The sequence below is a fragment of the Castanea sativa genome, chromosome 1, assembly GCF_040712315.1.
Source record: "Castanea sativa cultivar Marrone di Chiusa Pesio chromosome 1, ASM4071231v1".
NCBI classification, from domain to species: Eukaryota; Viridiplantae; Streptophyta; class Magnoliopsida; order Fagales; family Fagaceae; genus Castanea; species Castanea sativa.
Genome location: NC_134013.1, coordinates 6,383,249 through 6,409,908, shown reverse-complemented (window position 1 = coordinate 6,409,908; position 26,660 = coordinate 6,383,249). Strand labels below are relative to the sequence as shown.

The following is a 26,660-nucleotide window of genomic DNA, read 5'->3' as shown; positions in this document are numbered from 1 at the left end:
TTAAAGAAATGTGTATATTTTTTCCCCATAAATGTGTGTGTATATATATATATATATATATTTTTTTTTTTTTTTTTATAATGTAAACCAATAATTGCTCAAAAAAAAAAAAAAAGGCACGTATTGAAAATTTTTTTCCCACCACTAGGTCCACTACCTTAAAAAAAAAGAAAAAAAAAAAGGTCTGTTTCCCAAAACATTGCTTTTTTGAAATCTACAACCGCTGCGCCAATCGGCCTTAAAGACTCAGAAACCTCATGGAACGCGAACTCACAGAGCCAAATTCCTAAACCCCAAAATAATGGGAACAACGTAAGTAGCCACTGTTTCACCTGGGGGAGCACTACTTGGAAAACTAAATTCCAAACCCAAAAAAAATAGGTAATGTGATTTTTTGTTTTTTGTTTAATTATTAGTAAAATGTGTGTGCCCATTTCAAGTTTATTCTCTATTGATACTGATGCGAGCAGATTTGCGTTGTTTAGCCAAAATTATAGCTATTTCTAGCGTACAGGCGAGGCTGCTGCTGCGAGTGCTCTTATAAGCTTTTTGAAGCTAATTTTTGGACATTGAATTTTTGGCTGTGTTGTTAAGTTGAAGTGTGAGTGTGAGCGTGAGCGCCACTGATCCCTAAATTATTTTGATGATGGGAAAGCCTCTCTACTACGGTATTTATTCATTTTTCTGTGCTAATTGTATTAGATTTTGTGAATTTAGATCAAATGTTATAGCCCCATTGACATTACTTGATTTTTCTTTTTCTTTTTCTTTTTTTCCATGTGAACATTATGGGTGCGTTTGTATAAGCTGTTGCAAAACTGTGTTTTGAGTTTAAAATAAACGTTTGTTTGTAAAAAAGCTACGAGCGGTTGCTGTTAGGAAACGGAGTTTTGGGTTTTAAAAATTCTCATTTAAGCTCCCAAAAACGCTTAACCAAATGGACCCCATATATCAAAAGAGCTCTATGTACAATATAGTAGTTGTAATTTATGCGGAATTTAATAAAATTTGATCTTATAGTAGCCTAATGTGAGTTTTTGCCAAATTCGTTATAGGTTGAAATCAGCCAAAATATTTAACTTGCCAAATTCGTTATAGGTTGAAATCAGTCAAAATATTTAACAACAACATTAATAGGCTAATTAGGCCTCTACATGTATCATTTTCCTACATTTTATTATTATTATTTCACTTATACTGATGCTTACTACTTAGCCGAAGTAGAAGCAATAGAGGGTATGATTTTGGATAGAATAGAAAGTAGGAAACAGTACATTTGGCTGACCTTTACTAATGTTGAGGATCCAGAGCTGACCCAAAATTTTTTTGAGACTAAGGCTTTGTTGTTGTACTAATGTTATTTGATACTATCCTCACCTTTGCATGTGACCAAAGCTCGACTTGAGATGAGTTTGATTTTTTGTTGATGAATTTGTATGATGAATCTTGGTTCACTATCTTACACTTCATACAGTTGTTGTTCTACGTGGAATCTAATGAGCTTGATCTTAAGAGGCTAATATGAGATTTTCCGAAATCGTTATAGATTAAAATCACTCAAAGATGCTAAAGGATTTAAGTGCTCTGAAATTTTCTTGTAGGGATCAATATTTTTAATTTTGGGGGTTCCCCTGTTATAATATTTATTTATTACAACGGGGTTATGATGTAGGGAAAGTTAATGATAGGCTTGCATTATTTTTATATTTAAGCAGATGGGGCAAAGGCAGAAGTTTCTAAAAGCTTAATCAATAGCATCTATGATGTCTTTTCTGATGGCATACATTTTTCAACACCAGTTTCCTCCTTGAGGACAAATGAAGTTGATTTGGTATGGCCTTGTCTTGGAATAATAGATTCTTAATTTTGCTGGTTTCGTAATATATATATGCTCCTACTGCTGCTTTTAACTTACAAGTACCATCTTGCCAATCTTTTCTTAGGTACAAGGTGTTTTACGAATGTTTCAAGGGCTTTCTAGTTCCTTGTTCTATTGGGGCCAGAGTGAAAAGAGTTTTTATGCCAAAAGTGGGATATATGTGACTCACCTTTCCCATACAAGCCTTCTTAACGTCCTCAACCAATTTATGTATGCTGCGACATGTTTACAGCGGGTAGAAATAGTGGTCAATAAAGTTGAGACATCTGTGAGATTATCGCCCCCTACTTTGAGGGCATTTGCATGTTCTGTCTCTGCTTGGATTAAGGTATGTTTTGCTGGGTTAAATATTTAATTTCTGTAATCTATGATCTATTTTACTATAATGAAGACTAAGTTCACTTGTGTTTAGAGCAGAGGTTGCGGGATATCGCTCTGAAGGAGGAAATGAAGATCAGTGATGCTAACATTGGAACCACTCCCACCCTATTAGGTTTAGTCAATTCTCTATCAAGGTTTGTACATGTTGAACCTCAATGGAATTAGGTGCGGTAATTGTTGCAGTTTGGGCAATGCTATGGCCTGCTGGCAACTAATACCATCCATAGTTTCTCAACTTCAAGTTGAGATCTTCTTTTATCATTATTGTTGAAAGTTATTATCTCTTGGTCAAGGGGCTTACAAAATCAGAGGAAAAAATTTTAAAAGGAAAAAGAAAAAGAGGAACACGACTTGAGAATGACTTGATCTTTTGAATTTTCATGACTATATTCTTTGAATTGTAATATCAACACTAAGACATCGTACTTTTTTGTGTTAGACACATTAGTATGTACAAGCATTTGACTCTTTCTCTAGACCCCACATTTTTATCGCCCTTCTCACTGCATTAGGCATCTTGCATTGCAATTACATAGGTTACTTTTTCCCCTGTAAGTAATTCATTATGTTGTAGTCAGATTCATGGTCTCATCCCTGTTTATCCTTTGGTTCTTCTTGTTTTGACAATCACTGATGACTGTTTATCAATATTAGCCTCTGCTCAGGTGCTGAGTATCTATTGCAAATAGTTCATGGAGCCATACCCCAAGTGTATTTTGAGTCCAGTTCTTCTGTTCCAGCTGCTGAATTGGCTGTGCATGTGCTTGACTATCTTTACAAGAAGCTCGATGAAGTATGTCTAGTGCAAGGTGGTGAGGTTGTGACTCCTGTGGCAGTATATCTTGTTTGGAATTTAAATTTTTGTGTTTCTTCTAGTTTATACATTCAAATGTGGAACTTATTTTAATTTCAGGAGGAAGCTTATCAAATGCTACTTCATATTTTTGTTGGGAGTTTGTTACCATACATTGAGGCTCTTGATTCCTGGCTATTTGAAGGAACACTAGATGATCCTTTGGAGGAGGTAATTGTGATTAAGAATTTGTTTTATAGCCAAAAACTAAGAATAGTTTGTTTATGTTGTACTTAAGAGCTCCTCCAAAGGAACTATACACTTTTGAAGATTGATTCCTTAATGTAGACATTTTTTCCAAAATCATTTCCCTGGTGCAAGAATATTGATGATTGTTACACAGATCACCTTCTTTGCATTGCTTGAGTGAATATCAGGGAACATCATGTTTGATGCCCCATAAGATCTTTAATTTTTTGAATACTTGTGTGCTATATGTTCCTGATATATGTACTTTTGAAACTATGCTTTTATCTCATGATTTAATTATCAAAAAAAAAATTTACATAAGCAGTATTGCTGGATTGATTTTCTATTTTTAGTCAAATATCCTTTCTAAATACTATCTTGCTCATTCTTGAACCCTTTGCAGGTGTTCTTTTATGCTAACAAAGCAATCTCAGTTGATGATGCTGAGTTCTGGGAGAAGAGCTATCTATTAAGATTTGTACAGTTTCAGAAACTAGATGATGATCTCTCTGCTGTGGCTAGCAACAGCGATCATGTACCTATAACAAATGAGAAGAAGGATATGGGTGAACGGGATTCCATCTCTATGCCTAGTTTTTTCAAAGGAAAAGAGCGGAGCATTAGAGATTGCCGAACATGTCCTCTGTTTATCCATGACATATCTAAATCAATTCTTTCTGCTGGAAAATCATTGCAGCTGATCCAGCATGTTCCGACTACATTCTCAGCAACATCTGGCAAGGGAAGTGATTGTCAGTTTGATGGTTTTGGAAGCTCTATTGATGGTTTTCATTGTGGGCAACATATAGCAGGTTTAACATTATCGGAAGTTTTCTTAGTTTCGTTAGCAGGTCTTATAGGCCATGGTGATCACATCTCAAGATACTTTTGGCAAGATGACCACTGCAAATCTGAGATTCTCCCGTCATTTGATGAATCCTTTGTGAGCAAGCTAAAAGTGGGAAATGTTGGTGGTGAAACTTTGCCATCATGCTCAGAGAAGATTTGGTATAAGTTCTTGGTTGATACATTGCTGCAGAAAAGAATGAACAATTTAAAGTCTGCATGTATGGATGCAAGTTATTTTTGTGATGCAAATGAAGAGAATATGGTTGCAGGTCTTGGGGATAAATTGCCTCTCTTGGAATCATTCTGCCCAGAAAATCCAGTTATTACTGTCTGTCAGACAAGCCTTAGAAATAATACAGATGCCTGGAAAACATTGAACTTGTCTAGAAATTTCTATCTACCTCCTTTAAATGATGAGGCTTTACGAAAGGCTGTCTATGGTTGTGAGAGCGAATCTTCTCATGTTACTCAAGGAACAAATTATACTTTTGGTTTTCAGTTTGGTGAATCTGAGTATGCTCGTTCACAAAATGACACAGAGCTCTTAGAAGTGGTGTTTCCTTTCCCTACTCTTCTTCCTTCATTTCAGGTAGTTCTAGACTGGTAGTTTCTGAGTCGCTTTCTAGCTATACTACCATTTCTTAAGAGTATTCCTTAGACCACCTATATTTAATTGGGCAACAGGATGACCTCCAAATGCCAGAGCTGTTACCTTTCCAGAAAAATAGCACACTTGCATCAAGAGTTCTCTGCTGGCTTCAAAATGTTGAGCCAAGAACTACTCCACTCCCTGTGGTTATAATGCAGGAATGCCTTACTGTCTACATTAAGAAGCAAGTAAACAGCTCAAACTAATTTATAGAATTTTAGTTTCTTATTGTACAGTTCACACACACGCACCCAGACATGTATATATATTAAAAAGAAGCTCACTTTTAAATGTCATAGGTGGATTATATTGGCAAGCATATATTGTCAAAGTTGATGACTGATTGGAGATTGATGGATGAGCTTGCAGTATTGCGGGCCATATACTTGTTAGGTTCAGGTAGTCTTTAGCAAGTTGAACTTTTAACTTCTTGTCCTCGTTGGTTACTAGGCACCTCAAATTTCTCTTACTTATTTACTGCTATATTGTTCTTTCAGGTGATCTACTGCAGCATTTTTTGACTGTGATTTTTAATAAGCTGGACAAGGGAGAAACTTGGGATGATGATTTCGAGTTGAATACATTATTACAGGTGATGTTACTAAATCCAATAAAATGTTGTGCTTAATATTTGGGGTAGGATATGGCGATTCTTCTTTTCAGTTCTTGTTGTAGGACCATATCTTCCATCTGCATAATTACTAGGATTATTGGTTGTAAGGGCTTAACCTATGATTTTAACAGCTGTCAACATAACAAAAGTACAAACTGCTTCTAATTATTATTGAGAGTTTTTTACCCATAAAAGGAACAACAACATTTAAGCCTTAGTCCCAAAATTTTGAGGTCAGCTATGGATCATCAATAAATTAGTCAGGGTTGGTCAGTTGTATTTTTATAAATCTTAGAAATCAACTTTTTAACTGAGTACTTTCTTAAGTCATACACTCATAGTTGATGATTTACAATCCAGTTAATTCCTTTCCCAGTGAAAATGATAATCCAATGTGTTGTTATGTATTTGAATGGAAAGTTGGTATTATAATATGGAGACATGAACAAGGTCACTTGGCCAATAAAGAAAAATGAGATCTAGAAAAGCAAATATGTAATGGAAGGGTTTGGTAGCCTGGAGAACTGTGCCCTCTTGTTTAATTTTAATACATTGGACAAAGAGAAGTAGCTGAGCTTTACAGGGTAAAGGGCAGCCCATGGGGGGATTATGTGATATCCTCGGGCATGGTTATCATGGTTTTTGGTTCAACTTTCATATGCAGCTTTGGGCTTGTTTTTGGGTTTACTGTAATGTTATAAATTTTAGGTATTGATTTTTTCTCCTTGTGTATTTCCTTTTTTGTTTTTCCTCTACTTTTTGAGAGGCACTTTTTTTGTGTACTTCCTTTGTATGTGGATTGTCCCCTTTTCTGCTGCTCTTTAACATCACAATAGTAAGGAATTGTGGTTAATTGCTATAGAAAAGATAATGGGTCATTAAGTTTCTGCTGGACACCTATGCAATTTTGGTTGTACGGGGCTAGCGAACAATCTCATACCCTGCCACAAATGCAGAGAGAACATGGTGTTCAAAAACGATGATTCTGTGATTACATGGGGAGTTTTTGTTGAAGTTTAATATTATTGAATGATCGACAACACTGCAAAGGTGGCGTTTATCAGTGCTATATGTTTGCTCAATATGTTTTTTGTTTCTCTTGCCACTTCATATTGTAATCATAGTAGTGGTCTGTGCTTATTCAATGCAGGAATCTATTAGAAACTCTGCTGATGGAATGCTACTAAGTCCAGATTCATTGGTTGTGTACATCGCTAAAAATCAAGGTTTTGATGGTGATCAGCAACCTAGTTCGTCTACTGTTGCCTCACCCCCTCGTAAAAATCGTGTTCACAGTTTTGGGATTGATGGCCTTGATTTATTGAAATTCACCTACAAGGTTTATTATGTTTGGGTTCACTTTCTTTATCTTTCAACTCCATTTCATGAATCGACTTTAATGTGTACATGCATTGGATGCGACAGGTCCCCTGGCCACTTGAACTTATTGCTAACGCAGAGGCTGTTAAGAAGTATAACCAAGTAATTCTTTTCACTTTTGGTTGGATTTGAGGTATCATCCTCTTTTTATTCTCTAATTCTTCCAGGTTGATGTAGGTGATGTGCTTCTTGTTGAAGGTGAAGCGTGCAAAGTTTGTTCTTGATAAAGCTCGGAGGTGGATGTGGAAGGTATTTATTTATTTTTCTCCAATGCCATTCTAGCATATAGCCATTTCCTTTTGAACAGGGCTTATAACCATAGATGAAGACATCTGCACAAATGTTTAATTTAATGATCAATGTTGAGTTGTTGACAATATCATGTTTTGTAAACCACATGTTAAAGGCTTTCTGATTTGTATCATGCTCCAATTACCTTGATCTTTGTTATGCCTCTTGCAGGGTAGAGGCACTCCGACATACAACCGCAAGCACCACTGGTTAGTGGAGCAGAAACTCCTCCATTTCGTGGATGCTTTTCACCAATATGTAATGGATAGGGTAAGGCTTGTCCCACCATAGATATGGACCTTACTTTCATGGGAATTTTATCACTATTTGAAAATTTTGACCTATGGACATGGAACAAAACATGGTGTGTTTGAGTTAGGGATATTGGACACAACTCTTTAAAAGCCAAACAACTGCTACATGTTTCTTTCCATTACATTATTTCTTTGTTTGGTGACTTTTCTATAATGTACATATGTTTGCCTGTGTACTATAAGTTATGTATAGTATGGTGGTTTTGTCAATGTACTTCCATTTACTGACCTGTCCTATATTTATATGGTTTCGACCTTGTCGACTCACCTACCTTTGAACATACACATGTAATTAATCATTAGTCACTTATATTTGGTTGTTCTCTAATGAGATTGGTTCAGTACTGTGGTGGTGTTCCATGGTGAAAAAAAATTGCTTGATATCTAATGGCATAAGTTATCAAATGTAACCTCGTGTTCATATATTCATGTTTTTCAATTTCCCTCATGAATTACAATTTTTGATATGGACATGTAGGCGCAGTGAGCATGTATTGAGCTTGAGTGTGTGTGTGTGTGTAGTCATTAGTATGGAGAGATGTTTCAAAAACTATAACCCAGCCCACAAGAAAGAAGAAACTAGAGTTTCTCCGGAATTTTATTTTTCAGTATGTGTTTATAATGATAATTTTAGTGTTTGTTTCTCATTTAACGTGTTTGATATTATTTCCAGTCAAAAATTAAGTTTTATAGTTGCTTCTGTTTCTGGTTTTGTAGTGCTTCAAATGCATTCTCAAGACTCTAAAAGCTACTCATTTGTTATTAGGGATTATGGAATTTTATGTTAGTTACCATACACAATAAATGGGTTCTACTGCATATCGGTTTTGTTTATTTTTAAATTTATAAATACAGTGCATTTTACTAATAAGGGACCCTCTTCATGCAAAAGCTCTTCCAAGATGAAAATCAATTTCAACAAGTTGTCTTGAAAAGCTTACATATCATAATAATGGGAAGTGGTATTGTCTTAATTATGGATTATATTACCTTTTCAATTGGAAGCCTATTGGTTTGGGCTACACAATGGGAGGTAACCTCCTGTCCCTTCCCTAAACCATCTCCCTTGGTGTAGGAAGGATTTGGTTCAAAGTTCCTTGTTCTATAACAAGAGATTTTATTAGCTGACTCCAAAGAATTATGTTCCTTTTCACATAGTTGTAGACACCATGTATTATTAGTTATGTATGTACCATTTTGCATCTAAGTATATGTTTTCAAAAGAATAAGAACTTGTTAGATATTTGACTAGGATTTGGTAAGCAGGTATATCATAGTGCATGGCGTGAACTGTGTGAAGGTATGGCCGCTGCTCGATCCTGGGATGAAGTCATAGAAGTACATGAGGCCTACTTATTGTCAATTCAGCGGCAGTGCTTTGTTGTCCCAGATAAACTGGTGGGTAATTGTTGCCTTTCTTGTTTGGCTGTTATGACCTAAATGCTTGGATCTTGGGTAATTCAGTGATTGTTTTGAAGTAACACTGAGTATCTTCTCGTGATCTCTTTGAATCCAGTGGGCTCTGATTGCAAGCCGAATCAATATTATCCTTGGATTAGCTCTTGATTTCTACTCCATACAGCAAACTCTTAGTAGTGGTGGAGCAGTTTCTGCAATCAAGGCCAGATGTGAAATGGAAGTTGACCGTATTGAGAAACAGTTTGATGATTGCATTGCGTTCCTACTCAGAGTAAGTTTCTATTTATCCTAGTATTGATTCTTTATAATGTGAAAGTCAAAGTTTGCATCGAACTCTGGTTTACTGACTGTTGAACATCTTTTCCGTAAGCACAAATATATGCTCAAGTAGATGTGCATCCTCAAGTAGTTGCACCCACAAATACATGCGTTCTTTCTTACATTCACCACCTTAAAATGGGCATGTTATAGTTTGCGGTGTTCTACGCAGGTCCTATCTTTCAAGCTCAATGTGGGGCACTTTCCTCATTTGGCAGATTTGGTTACTAGGATCAACTACAACTATTTCTACATGTCTGATAGTGGAAACTTGATGATTGCCCCTAGCTCTGAAACAGTTGGTTTGAGAATGGGGAAGGCTTTTGTAGGTAGAACAGATTGAATGGTATTGTTTGGGAGGGTCATGATATTACGTCTCTGAACATGTTTCAGGGCAAGCGTGTCCTCTAGATTGTACAGAACTTGAAAAAGCCTTTATCACCATGCTTTAGGATTTGTTGATAGAACATGATGGATATGGATGAACTTGCTTGTGGCAGCCATGGACCCCTTGCCCTTACTGATAGTTCTCAAAATTGCCCACTGTAAATTAATCTCCATTTGCAAGGTTATGTTTCATTGCCTTCCTTAGAAAATGTGCAGATATAAGGTGCTCTAAGACTTGGTCATGGTATTTTAATTATAGTAGACTACTGTTTCATGAGTAAAAGTGGACTGTGAATCATTTTCTTTCATTGTCCTCAAGGGAGAGATCTTTGGTGTGATGTGGGGTTATGCCTTAGAATGTGATAGTTTTTAGCTTACTGGAAAGTTGGGGAAGTATATAAGAATGCTATGATCTTGGAATGTTATGCCTTTGCCCCATATTTGGTGTGTTTGGCATGAATGGATCTCTCATATATTTGAAGGATGTGAACTTCTGGTGAAGGATGTTAGTTTTCTTTCGTTTCCTCATGTATACCTCAGCTGTATTAGGGTCGTGCACCATTTTGCACCCTCATGTTTAGTAATATTATTATTACTAGTCGTAGACTTATGTGATGTGCGAGAATAAATAATTATTTTGTATTGTAATATAATGTATAATTTTTTCTCTAAAATTTTTTTAAGGTAATTTGTTCTCCCTAAAAATTAAACAATATCTATTCGGTCCAATTTGGTCCACATGGTCAATTTTGATCCCCCTTCAGTCTATTTTAGATTAGTTGGGCTTTAAATTGATTCTTTTTGTATGTTTTCTTTTCAATTTTAGTTCAAAAATTCATTTCTTTTCTTAATTTTTGGGTTTAAAAGTATGAAATTTTATTATATTTGAGCTAAACTCTTTAGTATTGAGTTAAAAAATACAAAGAAAATATTAGAATAGACATTGGAAATTCGGTCCTATTTAGTTCATTCTGTCCACTAAAGTTTTATTTGGTCCAATTTGGTCTTATTCAGTCCACATTGGCCCTATTTGGTCCACATTGATCCTATTCTATCCATTTTGGTCATATTCGGTCTATTCTATCTACTTTGGTATTGCTTGGTCCTATTCGCTCAATTCTGTCCACTTTGATTCACTTCAGTGCTATTCAAGCCATTCGGTCCACATTGGTCCTATTCAGTCCATTTTGTCCACTTTGGTTCTATTCGCTTTATTCTGTTCACTTCGGTCCTATTCGGTTCGCATTGCTCCACTTCGGTCCTATTCGGTCTTTTTGGGTCCGTTAGGTCCACTTCCGACCGCTTGTTCTTATTTGGTCCACCTTGTTCCTATTCAGTCCATTTGGTTCAATTCAGTCCATTCAAATTACTTTAGTTCATTTTGGTCTACTTCGATCTATTTTTGTGTATTTACATAATGGGAAAAGACATGTTTGAGTTGAAAGCATCTAATCTAAATCCAAATTTATTAATATATAATTTATTAGTGTGTGTATATATATATATATATCAAACTCGTAATATTTAAAATCTTAAACATAATATTTATTGTTGTTACGCTTTTATTGAACTACATTTTTTTTTAGAAACTTATTGAACCACATTAATGTAGCATTTTAGTCTACTTTGGCACAACTAAATTTAAGTATAACTCTTTCTAAACATAAATGTTATGAATATACAAATGTAATCTTTAGGGTAGTTATTTGTTTTAATGTCTTTTTTTTTTTGAGAGAGTTTCAACCTATGATGTCCACTTCTGATAATAACTCTTTATCATCAGACCAAGACACCAATCAGTTTTTGGTGTAGGCGAGGATTGAACCTAGATTTTTATACAACCATCAGAGATTTTATTAGTTGAACTAACTGGAACCATTTTAACGTCATTACTTTAAATGAATTGCATGGAGTTGATTATACATTTAAGTAAAATAAATAAATATATACATATATGTGTGTATGTATAATTTTTATTTAAATAAATAATTCAAATTATTCATTCTCTTAAAAAAAATTATCATGATAATCAAAATTCATATCAAACTTATACTAAATACGTATAATTTGTTCTCTAAATTTTATTGTAGAGAGAGAGAGACTGCTTGTGATGGGGAGCTAAAAATTATAACACCAAAACATATGAACCCAAAATAGAGTTTTTAAAAATCACAATGATTCATCAACATAAAGTAGAGTTGCAAGAAAGAATAAAAAATCAAGAGAAAGAGATTAACCACTATTTCAAGGGAGAATGTGAGAGAGAATAATAAGAAATTTATAGGAAATAATATGAGAAAAAAAAGTAAAAATAAAAAATATAGTAATAAATACCAAATTATTCAAGTCATGTTATGTAATAAAAATTACATTATATTCTTATATACTATCTTTATAACATCTGTAGGGTCAATGGGCCCAGGAATATGTGTTAGTTGGCCTAAGAGGGTTCGTTGGGCTAAAGGCCTAATTCGAGAATACTAAATGGTCCGAGGATATGAGAATGTCAATCCACGAAGCAATACTAATAGGTAAAGAAGTGATATCTGATTAAGGATATTCAGAAGAGTAATCTGAGGAAGAATATGTCCTCGGCTATGTAAAGCCGAGGTAGGGAAATGACTAGTTAACGTCCACAAACAGATATTCTAGAAAATCCTATAGGTAAGGGTAAACTTGGTAGATATGGAAGATAAGAAGAAGGGCTATAAAAATATATGAGATAAAGTTATTACCACCGCCATCGCATTGAATGTTCAGTAATTGCTTATCTGGTCGCATTAATGAGGAAGTAATGCTTGAGCATCAGGGTTCAGCTTTACAGTTGCTTCCAAAGACTTTAGGGGAGGTAAAAGGGACAAGGACCTAAAGAGTAATCTGATTCATACGTGGAAGAGGAGAAGAAGGAGGGAGAAGATCTAAAAGGAAGAGGAAGACGATTAGAAGGGGGATCTAAGAAAACAGATTAAAAACATTGTATACATTACCAGTCATAGCTGTAATCTATCTTGGAAGAAGATAATACAAATCATCCTCGGTTTGTGTCCGAGGATAAGATTATTTCATATAAACAGTTCCTTGTGTGTATCATTGTGATCGGGCCCATCATCTTTTGTTATCTAATATCACTAGAACTTAGATTTCAAGTTCACTCTCTACAAATTTAATTGTATTTGGCTTTTTGGACTCATCCTCTTCTTATTGTGGGTTTGGGTGTAAATTGTGGCCTTACAACATCTATGAAATCAAAGAGAATAAAAATATAACAACTTTAAAACACAAAACTTAATCATATTAACCCAAAGTAGAGTTCCAAATAATACAAAAATTCATTAACTTAACGCAGAGATAGAAGAAAAAAAAATTCCACCAAAGGTATTCAAATGTGTTAATGTCACACATTGTAAATTTAAATTGCAGCTACAGGGGGCATGAGTCATGAACATTACAAAACAGAACATCAAGATGATTACTTTTATGCACATCTTTCCTTTCCTTTCCCTTTTTATTTTATTTTATTTTTTTATATTTAAAATATATAAAAAATTAATCTATTGTCAAAAATGGAGACTCTAATCACACTTCTTGTTGGGGCAATGGCGCAAATCATCAAACTTCTGATATAGCTATTGAGCAATGGCCATTTACTAGTGGGATGCTAATGGCAACTTGCTTCTTCTTCTTGAATGGCCTTTTGATCTGCCTTGCTTCTTCTTTTTTGGTCCTAGCTTATGATTACTTTAGTGGAGGTCCTAGCTTATGCCCAAGACGAAAACGTTGAGATCACCAGAGCTAACTTGCAGAAACGAGGTTTGGCCTTTTTCCACTGTCTCGTTTCTTCTTGATTGATACTATTCAAACTAAGAAACTGGGAGATGTCACGTTTCCGGTATTTAGATTTACTGGTAAAGTTTTTTTTTTTTTCGGTAACCTACTGGTAAAGTTGAAAGTTTTCAACCTTGAATAAACGACTTAACATTGAATTCTATCTACATAAAGAAATGAAAAGATTATCTTTACTGGCCATGTGACACGATGCAGTGACGTGTTTAAATCGTGTTTTCTTTAGTGCATTGAAGTATTGGACACAAGTCAAACTTGTTTCTTATAAGCAAAACAATAAATTTGAAAGACGTGTCATAAATTTGAAAGTTTTAAGTTTCTTTCGTCACACTATTGATTAATGAGGTTTTTTAATATATAGTGGATAAAGAGTGAAGTAGTCTAATAAAATGTTGTGACACTCTTTTTTTTTTATCAAAATAATAATAACGAACTTCTCAACAAAAAAAAAAAAAAAAGACGAACGGGGGATTAAATTAAATTAACAAGAGGATATGCAATTATATAATTAACAAAACACAGTATAAACTAAAATTAGAAAAAAACAAAACAAAAAGGGAATCCGAATCATCGGATCCAGTTTCGGGTTAGCCTTCGACCCGCATTAAAAAGCCCAAATCAGAACCCCACTTTAAAAACCAATTTTCCCGCTCAAATGCCTCATTTTTCATTTCCCTCTTCTCTCTCTCTCTACAGTGAGCACTAGAGAATAGAGAAAGCCATTAACACTTTTTCAATCTCCGAACCCAAAACCAAAATGGATGATCCGACTCCGAAACTCCTCACCATCTCCGACCTAATACACCGTAATCGTCCGATCACCGCCACGTCATCTCTCCACTCCCCCCTTCCCGGCCGTCCGATCTCTCCCAAACCCCCAAAAACCACCTACTCAAACCCTAACCCTAACCCTAACCCTAACCCTAACCCTAAAACTCTGACTCCTCTCAACAACCCAACCACCATGATCGGAACCCTAACCCTCCCAATCAACACCTCTCCCTCAAATCCAAACCCTAATTATCGATGCCCCTACAACACTTGCCTCCGATTCTCCGACGATTCGGCTTCGATTTGCTGTGACGTTCTCGACCTCGATGTTCGGATCATCGGCAAGAAAATCCGCGTCCTCGCTTGGAATTTCATTCCCTTGAAGCGCGGCGGCTGGTTCTTGGAGATTATCAAATGGAGTTTCCTCGAATCGAGTGGGCTCGGGCTCGGTCTCGGTCGGTGTTCGAATGTGGATACATTTCCATTGGTTTCAGGTTCTTCATCTACCACCACTGACGATGATCCCAAAGCTCGGTATCAAATTCATGGCGCTCTAGAGTTTATTAGTCCTGTTTCTGCGGTTCCATGCAATAAAGGAGGTGTAAATTCAAGTCTTCGAGGTTTTTTACTTCAAGTTATAGCTTGTGAATGTAAATTATGTAGTTCAAAGAGTTCTAAATTGGTTTTGAATGATTCAATTCGAGAACATGATACTCATTCTTATACAAAACCCGTGTTTGTGTACTTTTGTGGCTCTGCTTCCTCTTGGCATCCTGTAATTACGAAACTTATTGGGAAGATTGTGACGGTTTTGGGGTTGAAGAAGAAGTTGGTGTATATAGGAAAGGAAGAGTCTCGGTTGATGTATGTGACTATGGAGAAATCTGCTTTGCATTTGTCTAGATTGTCTAAGAAATGGGTACCGCGCGAAAAACGTGTGATGGAGGGGAGAGGAGAATGTGGTTCGTATAAGGGTGTAATTAGAGGTGTGTACATGAAAGGGATGGTTGTTGAGCTGGACAATGAAGTGTGGCTTTTGTTAACCGATCATTTACTAACTCCACCGCATAGTCTTAGGGTTGGCGCTCTTGTAAGTGAGAATGAATTCACTGTTTGTCTGACCCAAAATTTATTTTCGCACATAAACTGTCTTATCATAAGAAATGGGTAAAATTTGTTGCAAGTATCTGAATTTTGTAACACCTCAATTGTTTGTAGATATCGGTGAGAAATGTTCATTTTGTGAATCCAAAATTTTCTTGGAAGAAAATGCTTATACTGGGGGCTTGCTTCAAGACTAGCATTGTTGTGGAGTCCTTCTCCCCATTGGAAACTGGGTATGGGATGCTTACTTAATTTTGTTATCTTAATGTATTCCCGATGTGTGAGTAGTCATCTATGGCAGCTGTGGACAACCTGTGGAAACTGAGCATTTTTGCTTTTTTATTTTTTGGTACATTTGCTTTCAATTTTATTTGAGCATTAAACCATATCAGAAGATGTCTCAAAATGATCCTGACCCATCCCAAAATACACTGCTGGTCCCTAAAGCTTACTTGTTGAGTGCATTTAGTCCCTGATATTTCAAATGAGATTCTAAACATTGAGTTTTCTTGGAATTTCCACACATTCCACCCATTTATAAATAATCTAATCTTATGCTGCAGGAATCATGTAGTTTCACAATCGCAGAGTATGCTGGGGAAGTTTGTTGAGTCCTTAGTATTTTCTGCTAGACTATGGTATGCAATTGTCTTAAAAGCTTCTATATGATGTATAGTTATCAAACTATCTTATTTAGGTGAAACTTTTTGATGTCTGACATTTTATTTTATTGGATGGTTTGGTTTCAGGGTATTACTTGTCATTTCATGCTTTAGGAAAAAGTTTTCTGGTATGACAAATGAGGAGATTTTGGGATCAAAACATGTAATTTCACTAGCTTTGGATTCGCAGAGTTTCTAGCATTCTGTTCTTTTCAATAGTTATTGTTATATTGTTTTCCAATAAGCTAGCTTTGGCGTCTGCAAGGTGTTATCAGAAGGAAGGACTGGCTCAGGTCTATGCTAGTTTACATTTACCTCCGCCAGTATTTCGATCTCGGGTAAATTGGTAATTATCAGTTGGATAAAATCTGTTATCATTTTGTTCTCATCTTATATAATGGTTTTTATTTTCTTTTGGCAGCATGGATTATTCATGGAAGTATGTAACCATGACCAGTGTGGTTGTGGTAGTGAAGTGTATTCTAATAATTTCAAATTGGTAACTCCTGTGTCTTGAATTCTGTGTGTGTTGGATTGGCTTCTTGATGTTTTTGAAGGACATATGTTATCTAGTTCCTATAGAAATGTGATTATTCAAGCTCTTATATCAGGTGATGCCCATATCTAGTTTTATCTGTCACTGTGAGGCCACATGGATGAGAATGCTACAGCGGGAAAATGACTGTAAAAATATATGTGAGAACAACCAATTTAACCTTCAATCTTGTGAAGGGAGATTTTATGGCCAATCAATCAAGAAAATAATTACAAGTGAAGATATGGGCATTAGTTTGCTTGGAAGTCTAAAGGTTAGTAATTGAGGTTTATTTCAAACTATTCTACTATCTTGTAACATCTGGGCCATCATGTTGTTTGTATCAGTTTCATCAAATGTGACCCACAAAGTCCAGGTGTTGATTAGGAAAGAAGACAGTCATAATACTTATGGGTGGTCTAATTTTTTTAAGCATTTGAATTGTATGTTCTGCACATTTTACATGATTTTCACTGGGTGTCAAGTTCTCAAAATGCTGATTGTGTACTGTAAAATTTATATGAGGTGGGTTATAAACTTCTGTAGATCTGATCATCATGAAAATGCCTTCTATTCAGGTTTCTCTCTCTTCTGGAAGATTACAGTTGGTTGATGCGACTGGTAGCATTGATGTTCTTATACCAGATCTTCCATCAACCTGTAATACTCACAGCATATATGAGGTCATATACGGTGATGATGTTGCAACCTGTTCCCCACTATCTAGTCATGAGATTCTTTGATTGGAATAACATTTTTTTTGCACATGTTGGCTGTATCCTTCCAGTCTCTGGAGTCACATTTATTTTCTTTTGGCTTTTCAGGTAATTGACTATAGTCTGATTATTGAAGGTGAACCTCATTTAATAGATCATTTGGGTTTGCTTGATGATGAGTCAATCTCATGCAGAAGTATATTTCAGTGCATCCCACTGGCAAGAGATATAAACCTAGCAGTCTATATTTATTTTCATTTGAGGGATGCAACCTGCAGAAATCTTCCCTTTTATCCTTGTATTGACAAAAAGGATGATTTTGGGAAACTTGAAGGTGGAGCATTTCATCTACTTCGCGTAACACACAAATTTCCTGTGTTGCAGAAGGTATTTTTTTTTTATAACTTTATTCTCTATGTTGTTTCTGTCATGTTCTTAGAAGCTTTTTTAAGTAAGTCTCACTTGGAGTTGTCCCAAGGGAAACCTATGGAAATTAGAGTGAGGGGGGAGAGGGGGGGGGGGGGAGTTCTAGGAGCATTAGCCCTGATTGTTTAAAATCCACTTTTACTTAATTTCACAGCTTAATGCTGATATGGCTGTATCAAACACGTCAAGTCTATTTATTGAGGCCATAATTTTGCCTTGGGATTTATTTCTCAATGGAGATGGGCTTCCAACAAAGGTTTCAAGGGAACAGCTGGAGGAACCCATGGAATGTTGTGCTGGTGAAAATTACCCGGAGCATGCTTCTCTCAAGAGACGTAAAATTGATCATGCATCAATCAGAGCATTGAGTGCAGGTGTAATGTATGATTGCAGCAAACCTGACCGTGGACTGAGTTCTTGTTCTAATTCTTATGCTCAATTCAATGAGAAGCAGATGTCTTTCAACTTGAGTTCTTACCATAAAATTTCTTGTTCGATCACTGCTAGAGGTGTTAACTGTAATAGCATAGTTAGTTCAGGTACCTTGCAGTGCACAAGTTCCAGTTTAAATGGTGGTGGTGGTTGCAGACCAAGTGCACGAAAGGTATTGCTGGAGATCAAGCCTGAAAGTTTTTTCATGTATCAGGTGAGTTTAATTTCTTTCTTTACTCCAAAATTTTCCTGCTCCAATGGTACTTTCTTGGTCCTGGGATGTGGAAATAATGCTGCATTGTGCTTTCATTTTTTAATATGAATTAACTTGTGTTCATTTTCATCTAAATTCCAGTTTTTGCAGATTGGTGGTTATTACATCACAAAACATCATGGAGATGATTCTTTTTGTAAAAAAGTTTCTGATTATGTCAGTGATGTTAAAGTTCTTATTAATTCTGGAATACATATGTGGAGCCTTTCATATGCTTTTGATGAGGTTTTTCCTGATAGTAATTCATCTGACCACCGGGTATTCAGTAGTTCTTCTTTCAGCAATAATGAGGCTCTCTCTAAAAATAAACTTGAACACCTCCAGGTTTTTACAGAAAATTCTCCTAACACTTGTTCAGATGTTCATATTATTTTCCCTGCAAATGTAAGAGATTTCTTGGAGGCAAATCTTGAGGGTTTGGAAGATGGCCTGGTCAAACGAATTGTGCCACCTAAAGAAATCACTAATGATTCTCTGTCTATGGTGTCCACTGATTGTAGTTGCCTATTTCCTGAGGGAAATGTATCATCTTTACGGGGGCAGGTGGTTTCCTTTTATAGCATGGACCATAGTTCCATTGATGCACATCTGAGCTGTGAAAGCCTCGGTGATATTCTCCAGACAAGATTCTTTCAGGGAGTTATAAGAAGTTTTTGTATTCATGTTTTGGTTGACCATCACATCGTAAATTCCTAGTTCACTTTATTTCTTCTTTTCTTGGATATAATTTGGACAGATTATGTCTTATCTCATTGCAGCTATTCCATTAATTAGGTGAGGATCTGTGGTTCCCTGAATAAACGTGCTATTCCTGTTGGATTCGGACCTGGAGCATATGCAACATTCCATCGAATTCTTGACAGGGGGTAGGCAGCTTTTTTGTTATTTAATATTATAGATTTTATTTTCTTCTTCTTAGTGCCTGTGGTTTTTTGCTTATGATTGTATGAATCAGTAGGTTTATTTATAGATGTCCACCAGTAAGAAGCTACAAAGACATTTGCTGGCCAATCACTTTCTAGGCACTGCTTAATGTAACATTTATAGGTGATTTCTAAAATAACACCAAGTGTTCTGTAATCAAGGACAACTGCAAGTGGGACTGAGTTTAATGGGGTTAAAGAAGCAATCATGCATGTAGAAGTGGCACTACTTCAGCCACAAAAATAAGTTATGATTTTGTAGGTGAAAGGTAGTATTAACTTATTAAATCAATTAAATTGGTACTGATTTTGGCTTTAGGTGGCATGTTGGGATGAGAATCTAGTAACCATCCAAATATGACATTGGGGAACACATTTTGCTGCTGCAGCATCAATGGTGATTGCCAAATTTATGCATCAAAGGTTGTGGGGTGTACTTCCTTTACAGACTTTATTCATGGCTATAAGATATTTCAGGTCTGTTTGAGATTTGCTTATTTTACTAAAAGTGAAAACTTTCTGTTGAAAGTTTTGTAGATAAAGATAAAAACTGAAATAGTATAGTGGGACCTATAAATAGTACCAAAAAGTGTAGTGGGGTCTTAAATATTAGCAAAAATAAGCTGAATAGTAAAATAAGTTGGCAAAAATTAGTTTTGCCAAACACACACTTCATTCATTTTTTTCTTCTTGTGTGTGTGTTGTCTCCATTCATAGCTTATTCAGTTTCAAATTCTAAGTTGTGGCAGCATGATCTATCTTTATGAAATTACCTATACTCCCCACTTTTGTAACGATTATCTGGATTGCTTCTAAATCAGTTTCTTTACATTTTGCTAAACTGTTGCAACGGTTATATAATAATTCAATTTTATTCCTTGATTTTCCAGGGGAAAGAATAGCTTTATGTTGACACCTGTAACATTTATTGTAATCAACTCCATCAGTGCAGTCAGTGAACCCTACAATGACAAATATATCAATTCTTGGCGTGCTTCAGATGTGCACAATGATGCTGCTCCAGATACTGTTTCTTCAGGACTGATTTCTGATTTGATTCAAAGAGTGGATTGCAAGACAATGAGGTTTCGTTGCAGGGTAAGTTGCTTTTTGTCTATCATGCTTTGAGTTTTAAGCAGGTTAAATTCATCTCCTTACCACACTCCCAAATGTGTGTTCTCAGAGAGATGAAGCTTACTCATATTGTGTCATTGGTTGTTACAGGTTGTTGCTATCCATATACTGGTTCTGGAGAAGAGGAGGAATGTAAAATATGATGATTTACAATCAAAAGATACCTCCAGGTCACCCTTTGTTGACATCCCATTTGCTGGTTTTGTTTTGGGTAAGTCATTTCTCTATTTGCAGAAAATATTATAATATGATGACATTGTTAAGAGTTAAGGCCTTTTGTGTTATGAAAGCTGTGGCTAGTTGACTCTACTTGCTTGCTTCTGATAGCCAGGATGAGAGATTGCAGTGGGTTCTTTACAGCTCCTTGTTTTGGTGATATTGTCTTGTGGTATCTAGGCATAGCATTTTAGGCTTCTCCTCCTCATCCCTGTATTATTTCTACAATTACTGTTCTTTGTTTTCCCTGTTTATATTTTGTTGGGGACCTTCAGATCATGGGAATTTTGGGTTTGTGCAATAGTATGTCCTAATTCATTGAATTGATCCTGCATAATTTAGTTACTTTTGTTTCTGCTGTTAAACATTCTTTTACACTAATTCTTGGGAGTTGTGTAATTATGATAGAAAATTGATTTTGACCTTTTCCATGTCAAAGACAAGACCCTCTACTTGCCTATGTGCATGAACATTCAGTTGGTTAGACAAAGGAACAGTTGTTTTCAGAAGGTCTAAGTATATTGATTCGAAGTATTTTTCTTTTTTGACAAGTAAATTTCAATTTGAAGGAACTGGAATCTATTTTTAGAAAACAGCTTTAACAAAGTCTGTTTAAGGTTCTCTACTCTTCAAGAAAAAGGGCTACGATAAATCTCAATCAGCATATATCTGTTTTTGAAGGCTGACACTTTACCCCACATGCATCCAAAACTCTTATGGTGATTCCTAGGTTCATCTCAGTGCCCTAAAGCATTCTGCTACAAAATGCTGCAGCACTAATGTAATTGGTACTTCAAATTGCATGCTTGTCATGAGTCTGGTACATTTTATTTTTGTTGATTAGTCTGGTAAACTTTATGGAGAGAAATGGTTAAATATCCTGCATTGTACACTACCTATCAAAAATAATTTGTGAATAATACAGAAGTGGAGCAGGTTGGATTATACAATGATCTCGACTTAATCATCAACATTCAGATGCAAGCACCTCCATTTTCCATTAGTTCTCAGCTTTGCTAGTGACTTGCCTTCATTTGTTAGTTCACTTATTTTGGCGTAGTTTTGAATCCTTATTTTTTACCCCTCATTTCAACTTGTAGATGATGGGTCATCCTCTTCTTTTTGCTGGGCCAACGCTGAAAGAGCAGCAACCTTGCTGAGGCTGCATGAAAAACTCCCACAGGGAGCTTTTGAAAACTGTGGCTGGACTTCAAAGTGGGCTCAGATAGATGGCAATGCCTGTAGCACAATCATTTACCATATTGAGAGAATAATCAGAAACCATGATAGAATTACAGTGAAGAATCATGGGTCAATGTTTGATTCTTCTTATCAAGACCTTGCTGTTTCTGTCAGTTCAGATAACGCCCTCAGTTGCTCAGATGAGAACCTCCTTAAGTTCATAATCTTCAATGCTTGCTTTGGCACATTCTGGGTGAGTTTACATTTATTGTGGAAGAGCTTGCAAATTAAACTTCTTTTTCCTCAGAAATAGAATGAAGATATTTTTAGTGTTTAGATGGTTGGCCTTTACATGAAGATGGAATGATTTGGTTTTAAATTCATGACAAATTTGAGTTTGAACCTGCTAGTCATCACCCGGAAATTCTCAGATTTGCTAGTGACTTTGCCTGCAATTTCGAAGTGTTGTAGGATAGGCATGCTCAGTAGAATGTTATGAAAGCTTAGAATAATGATTTCACACATTTGTGATATGTCTAAATGCCCTTCATGCATATTCCTTTTGCAATTTTTAATTTTTCTCGTGATGATTAGTGTAGATTATTCACTTCTGCTTGAGAACTTATTATCAATTTTACCATTGTCCTGGATGTTCTCTTGTACTCTGAGTTGATCATTCCTCTTCCCTGTGCTCATTTCTTGATCAGGCCTTTTGCAGTTGCTGCCTTTTCTGTTATCTTCTAACCATTCCTCTTTCCTCTTTTCACATGTTGAAATATTTGACTCAATGAGGTACTTCTTCCTTCGTGTTGGCAGAATGTTGTTGCAAGTGTGATGGATTCAAGCACTGTTAGGCAATTGGGGAAAGAACACCTTTCAGGAATGGAGACGACTGTGCATGCCACACAAAACATATGGGCTAGGGAAGTTTGTTACACAAATCTACTTACTGATGGCAGGTATTTGATCCAAGAACTGCTTAATAGGTAATTGTTTTATGGCCCATGTGTTTGTTCACCGTTGGTCTCAAGCCCACACAAAGGTGGAGGGTTGCAGTAGGTTGATGGCAAATGTAAAATTTAGTTACTTTTCAAGAGTGCATCCTATTGTTGAAAAGTCTTGGGATTAAGGATTTGTTGTTAGTAGCCAACTATAGGTTGCAGGGTCTTTTTAAAAATGAAATAAAATAAAAATGTCTAAATGGAGGTAAAAAACCATATATGTTGAAATATAAAATAAATGTCTAACTAGTTCAATGATGTCTATGATATGAATTAACTTGTGTAGTTAAGAATTAACATGCAAATTGACTTGTTTGATCAACTTTGAGGACCCTGCCCTTCCCGAATACGTCTTGGTTAATTTGTTTGTATGAAACTTGTTCATAAGCTGGTGTGGATATGCTTTAGGAGCAACCCGGTCCAGGTCCTTGATTTACACGAGTTCTTCATTCTTGTTTGCAGCTGAGGATTTGAATCTCATGTACTGTCGATCTCATATCTGAGGGTCTAGGACCACTAAGCCCTTGCAACCACCAAACCAAAGCCATTGTACAATTGTGCAGGCTTAACATTCAAGAAGGCAATCTATGAACAAGAAGAGGGAAATCTATGAACAATGCAATCAGATACGGTGATTTTAAAAGCTAATCTGATCACGACAGCATATGAAAAATAGAAAGGAATTAATTGCTCGTTGTTCCTGAGGATGTAGATAGCATGAGTGGTTGTTGAATAACGTCGTGTGTAGTTCCTGAGGATGTAGATAGCATGAGTGGTTGTTGTTGAATAACGTCGTGTGAATATTTGAGCGAGCTCAAGTAGAGGGTGGCTCTAATCTCCTTGGATTAAAGTACAAAGTGTTCTAAAAACTGGGCTAAACTAGTCGAGTTGGTTTAACTGCTTGAACCGATGAATTGGTATCTGGCCAGAACCCTTTACGACTCATTTAATCAGTTCAGCAACTAAAACATTGATGACAATAAATAATTTAAAAATCTGAGTGGCCCCTATATTGAGGTCTTAAATCCACACAATCATGTCACAGACACTCCTACCATAATAATGTGGTCCATCTTGGACTCATTTGGACATTATGATGATACTTGTCCTGTCTTAAACGATCGGTTTGACCCAATGAGAGCTCAATTACTGTACCTTTTGTCAAACTAAAGCCCTTAAAATACAGAACAAACAAAACCAGTTCATTTACAAATCCAGAAACAAAAAAGGTGAAGAGCTTGGACGAATTGAGTTTTTATTACATAATAATTATAAATAATCTTCAGGGAAAAGGGGGACCAATGTTGGCTTGAGCCTGAGGTTTGTTTGCCTTTATTATTAAGGTTGTGTAAACGGGGACTTTACGATGATAGTAAATATTGGTCATATTTTTAAGTGTGAGGTTAACTTTTAAAAAGAATAAAAAAAAAAAAAAACTAAAATGACTAGTTTTATTATGTCATTCTCATTTATTTTTAATTTTTTATTAAATAAGATCCATTTTTATACAACCTTGATAAGCACCTATACGGTGCTTGTTAAATCTTAACCTTATTTATTAACAGGTAGTGGTGTTCACGTGGTACGAGTAAGAAAAAAGAGTTACTACTATCAGGTAGGAGTGTCATGTTAAGGTTGTTTTCTTTCCTTTTCCATTGCTTCATACATACACCACAAAGATTAAAAAATAAAAAAAAATTCCTGAAAAAGCTCGTCGACGTTCTTTTTAGAAGACCTCTCTCTTTCTCTCTCTCGGAAAGAGTTTGGACTTTAGAGTACCGAGAATCCCCCACTTTTCTGATGACTTTTTGCTTTTCTTCTCGTCCTTTTATTGTTGTATCTGTACTGTTCTGTTCCTTGGGTTCCTCAAAGTGAAAATAACATATTATTATTTATGTGAAAACAGCTCTACTGCCATTGGTGAACAGTACTGTGTAGTGTCCTCTCTGTAGATCCAATATATATATATATATATATATATATATATATATATAACTATCATAGTCAGTTCTATTTGCCAAACACATTATCATTATATGTTCCATTTCTTGTTTTTTTTTTGTTTTTTTTTTGAAATTTAAACTATATCTCTCCCTCTCCCTCTCTCTCTCTCTCTCTCCCTGGTTAGGAAATGAAAGTATTCATGATCTTTAAGATTCCACATACATCCTTCTAGTACTATCTCTACTTGCAGAATCTTTCTTTCTCGATTGGTTTGCCTCAAGTATTGGCCCTGTTCTTCCGTTTCTCATTATTATTGAATGAGTTACACTATCTGGTTACTGCTTTTAATTAGCCATAAAACATCTTGTTCTTGTCCCTCCAGTCCCTTCTATGTTCTCTTCATCAATCTCATTTCCAAACCTCCAAGGTCGACCTCTTAATTTGTAATCTCCCCAAAACCCCATAAGCTTGAAAGCTTACCTAGCCAATTCCCAGCTGCCTAAAACAGTCCAGAATCATTTAAGTCTTGGAACATCAAAGTTCACAAAGAGTTCTTTACATATATAATGTCAATGCCACTAGATCAAGCACCTCCTCCACCAACAGTGCCCATAACACAGCAAACTTTCTCCAGCCACAGCACCTTTGTTCCTTTTATTGCCGTTTTCGCCGTGATCATAATCTTTGGGGTGCTTGCCATTATGATCGGACGGCTGTGCTCGGGTGGGACAACCCTGGGCTACGGCCATTATGATATGGAGAGGTGGGTAGAGGAGAAATGCTCATCATGCATTGATGGAAGGATTAGCCCCCCAACAACAACTACTACTACAAGACCAAGGGCTAATAATGTGTCTGTGTCTGTCACCTCGACCCCATCAACGCCAATCCAAACCCACCAAGAAAACAGGCAAGAGGAGCCCTCTCCTCAGAACCCGCAGGCAAATGTTTGATTCCTTCAGGTGTTTTTTGGATGTTATAGCTCGTTTTTACTGTTTTATTTTATTAATTGGAAAATAGCTTTTTTGGTAGTTGTTTTTGTTATTATATATTATTATTAAAGAATGTGATGGATTCTTCTTCCTTTAATATAAAAAATCCTGACTATGTTTTCAGTTTATGTTTACATTCCTGATAAGGCTGAAAAATGCCCTTACATCTCTTCTTTTGCCAAATGCATATGCTAGAAGACTCTTTTCATCAAAAATTTTGGTCACTAGGTTCCCTTGCATTATGAAAACAAATACACCCATCTTATATAATTGTGTGACAATACCTGTCAGGGTGCAGTCTAGTAGTTAGAGGCATGGAAGAGCTATAGACAAGACATTCAATCCCCATTAGGAGTTTTGTTAGATTACTTAACACACAGTTTTGGCTGGTGAGTGAGGTCGTGTATCCCTAGTTTACTTCCTAGGAGTGGGTTCAATGGGACTGCCTTGGTGATGTTTAATGTCATTAACATATATATATATATATATATATATATATATATATATATATAGGGTTTAGTGGCATTAACTTAATGGATAATTTTAAGAAATTTTTGCTACCACTTTTATGTAAAATATAAAATACTGTCAAAAAAATCATTTTTTTTCCCATAAAAAACTTCTAAAAATTCTAAACCAATGCATCCATTAAATTGTGTGACAATGACCTTTAGAATACACCAAGGCCATGGCTACTAGCTAGAGTTGCCTCAATTTTATTTATTTATTATTATTATTATTATTATTTTATAATGCAATAGTTGGGGAGGGAGATTTAAATTTCCTTTAATTGAAAATACCGAAAAATATGAGTTGAAATATGAGATTCTTGACTAACTACGTCAATTTTTCTTGGGAGGAATTGGTAAGGAGGTGTTTTCTTCTTTCTACAATGGTCAACCCCGACCTATGAACGCCTGCTTGAATGCAGTAGTTCGCTCCATTGATTAATATGTAAGCTTGCAGGAGCATGAATATTATTC

At 35.8% G+C, this 26,660-nt stretch overlaps 2 protein-coding genes across 13 annotated transcripts; both read left to right on the top strand.

The window, feature by feature from the left end:
- The first annotated feature begins 180 nt into the window (after positions 1-180).
- On the top strand, positions 181-10,235 carry LOC142622057 (uncharacterized). 6 transcript variants are annotated; one of them, XM_075795469.1, is made up of 18 exons: positions 181-381; positions 515-668; positions 1,713-1,831; positions 1,944-2,207; positions 2,297-2,394; positions 2,915-3,077; positions 3,174-3,284; positions 3,706-4,740; positions 4,836-4,988; positions 5,100-5,199; positions 5,298-5,392; positions 6,564-6,752; positions 6,839-6,895; positions 6,971-7,042; positions 7,256-7,354; positions 8,665-8,796; positions 8,915-9,088; positions 9,308-10,235. In XM_075795469.1, the coding sequence occupies exons 2-18, from the start codon at positions 644-646 to the stop codon at positions 9,476-9,478; spliced, it is 3,057 nt and encodes a 1,018-aa protein (XP_075651584.1). In that variant the 5' UTR covers positions 181-381; positions 515-643; the 3' UTR covers positions 9,479-10,235. The 6 variants fall into 6 exon arrangements, with proteins under 6 accessions (XP_075651584.1, XP_075651585.1, XP_075651582.1 ...); XM_075795470.1 differs by having other exon boundaries at positions 486-668; positions 1,716-1,831; XM_075795467.1 differs by having other exon boundaries at positions 486-668.
- Positions 10,236-13,950: 3,715 nt separating this feature from the next.
- On the top strand, positions 13,951-23,003 carry LOC142617888 (CST complex subunit CTC1). 7 transcript variants are annotated; one of them, XR_012841111.1, is made up of 17 exons: positions 13,951-15,226; positions 15,355-15,473; positions 15,804-15,878; positions 15,990-16,065; positions 16,178-16,240; positions 16,324-16,401; positions 16,502-16,711; positions 17,016-17,120; positions 17,262-17,540; positions 17,734-18,225; positions 18,367-18,969; positions 19,060-19,151; positions 19,598-19,685; positions 20,099-20,306; positions 20,433-20,553; positions 21,659-21,993; positions 22,557-23,003. XR_012841111.1 is itself a non-coding variant. In XM_075790889.1 (17 exons), the coding sequence occupies exons 1-17, from the start codon at positions 14,123-14,125 to the stop codon at positions 22,728-22,730; spliced, it is 4,014 nt and encodes a 1,337-aa protein (XP_075647004.1). In that variant the 5' UTR covers positions 13,984-14,122; the 3' UTR covers positions 22,731-23,003. The 7 variants fall into 7 exon arrangements, 6 of the variants coding, with proteins under 6 accessions (XP_075647015.1, XP_075646987.1, XP_075647004.1 ...); XM_075790889.1 differs by lacking the exon at positions 19,598-19,685 and having other exon boundaries at positions 13,984-15,226; positions 18,367-18,523; positions 18,644-18,969; XM_075790872.1 differs by lacking the exon at positions 19,598-19,685 and having other exon boundaries at positions 13,983-15,226; positions 18,376-18,969.
- Positions 23,004-26,660: the final 3,657 nt, after the last annotated feature.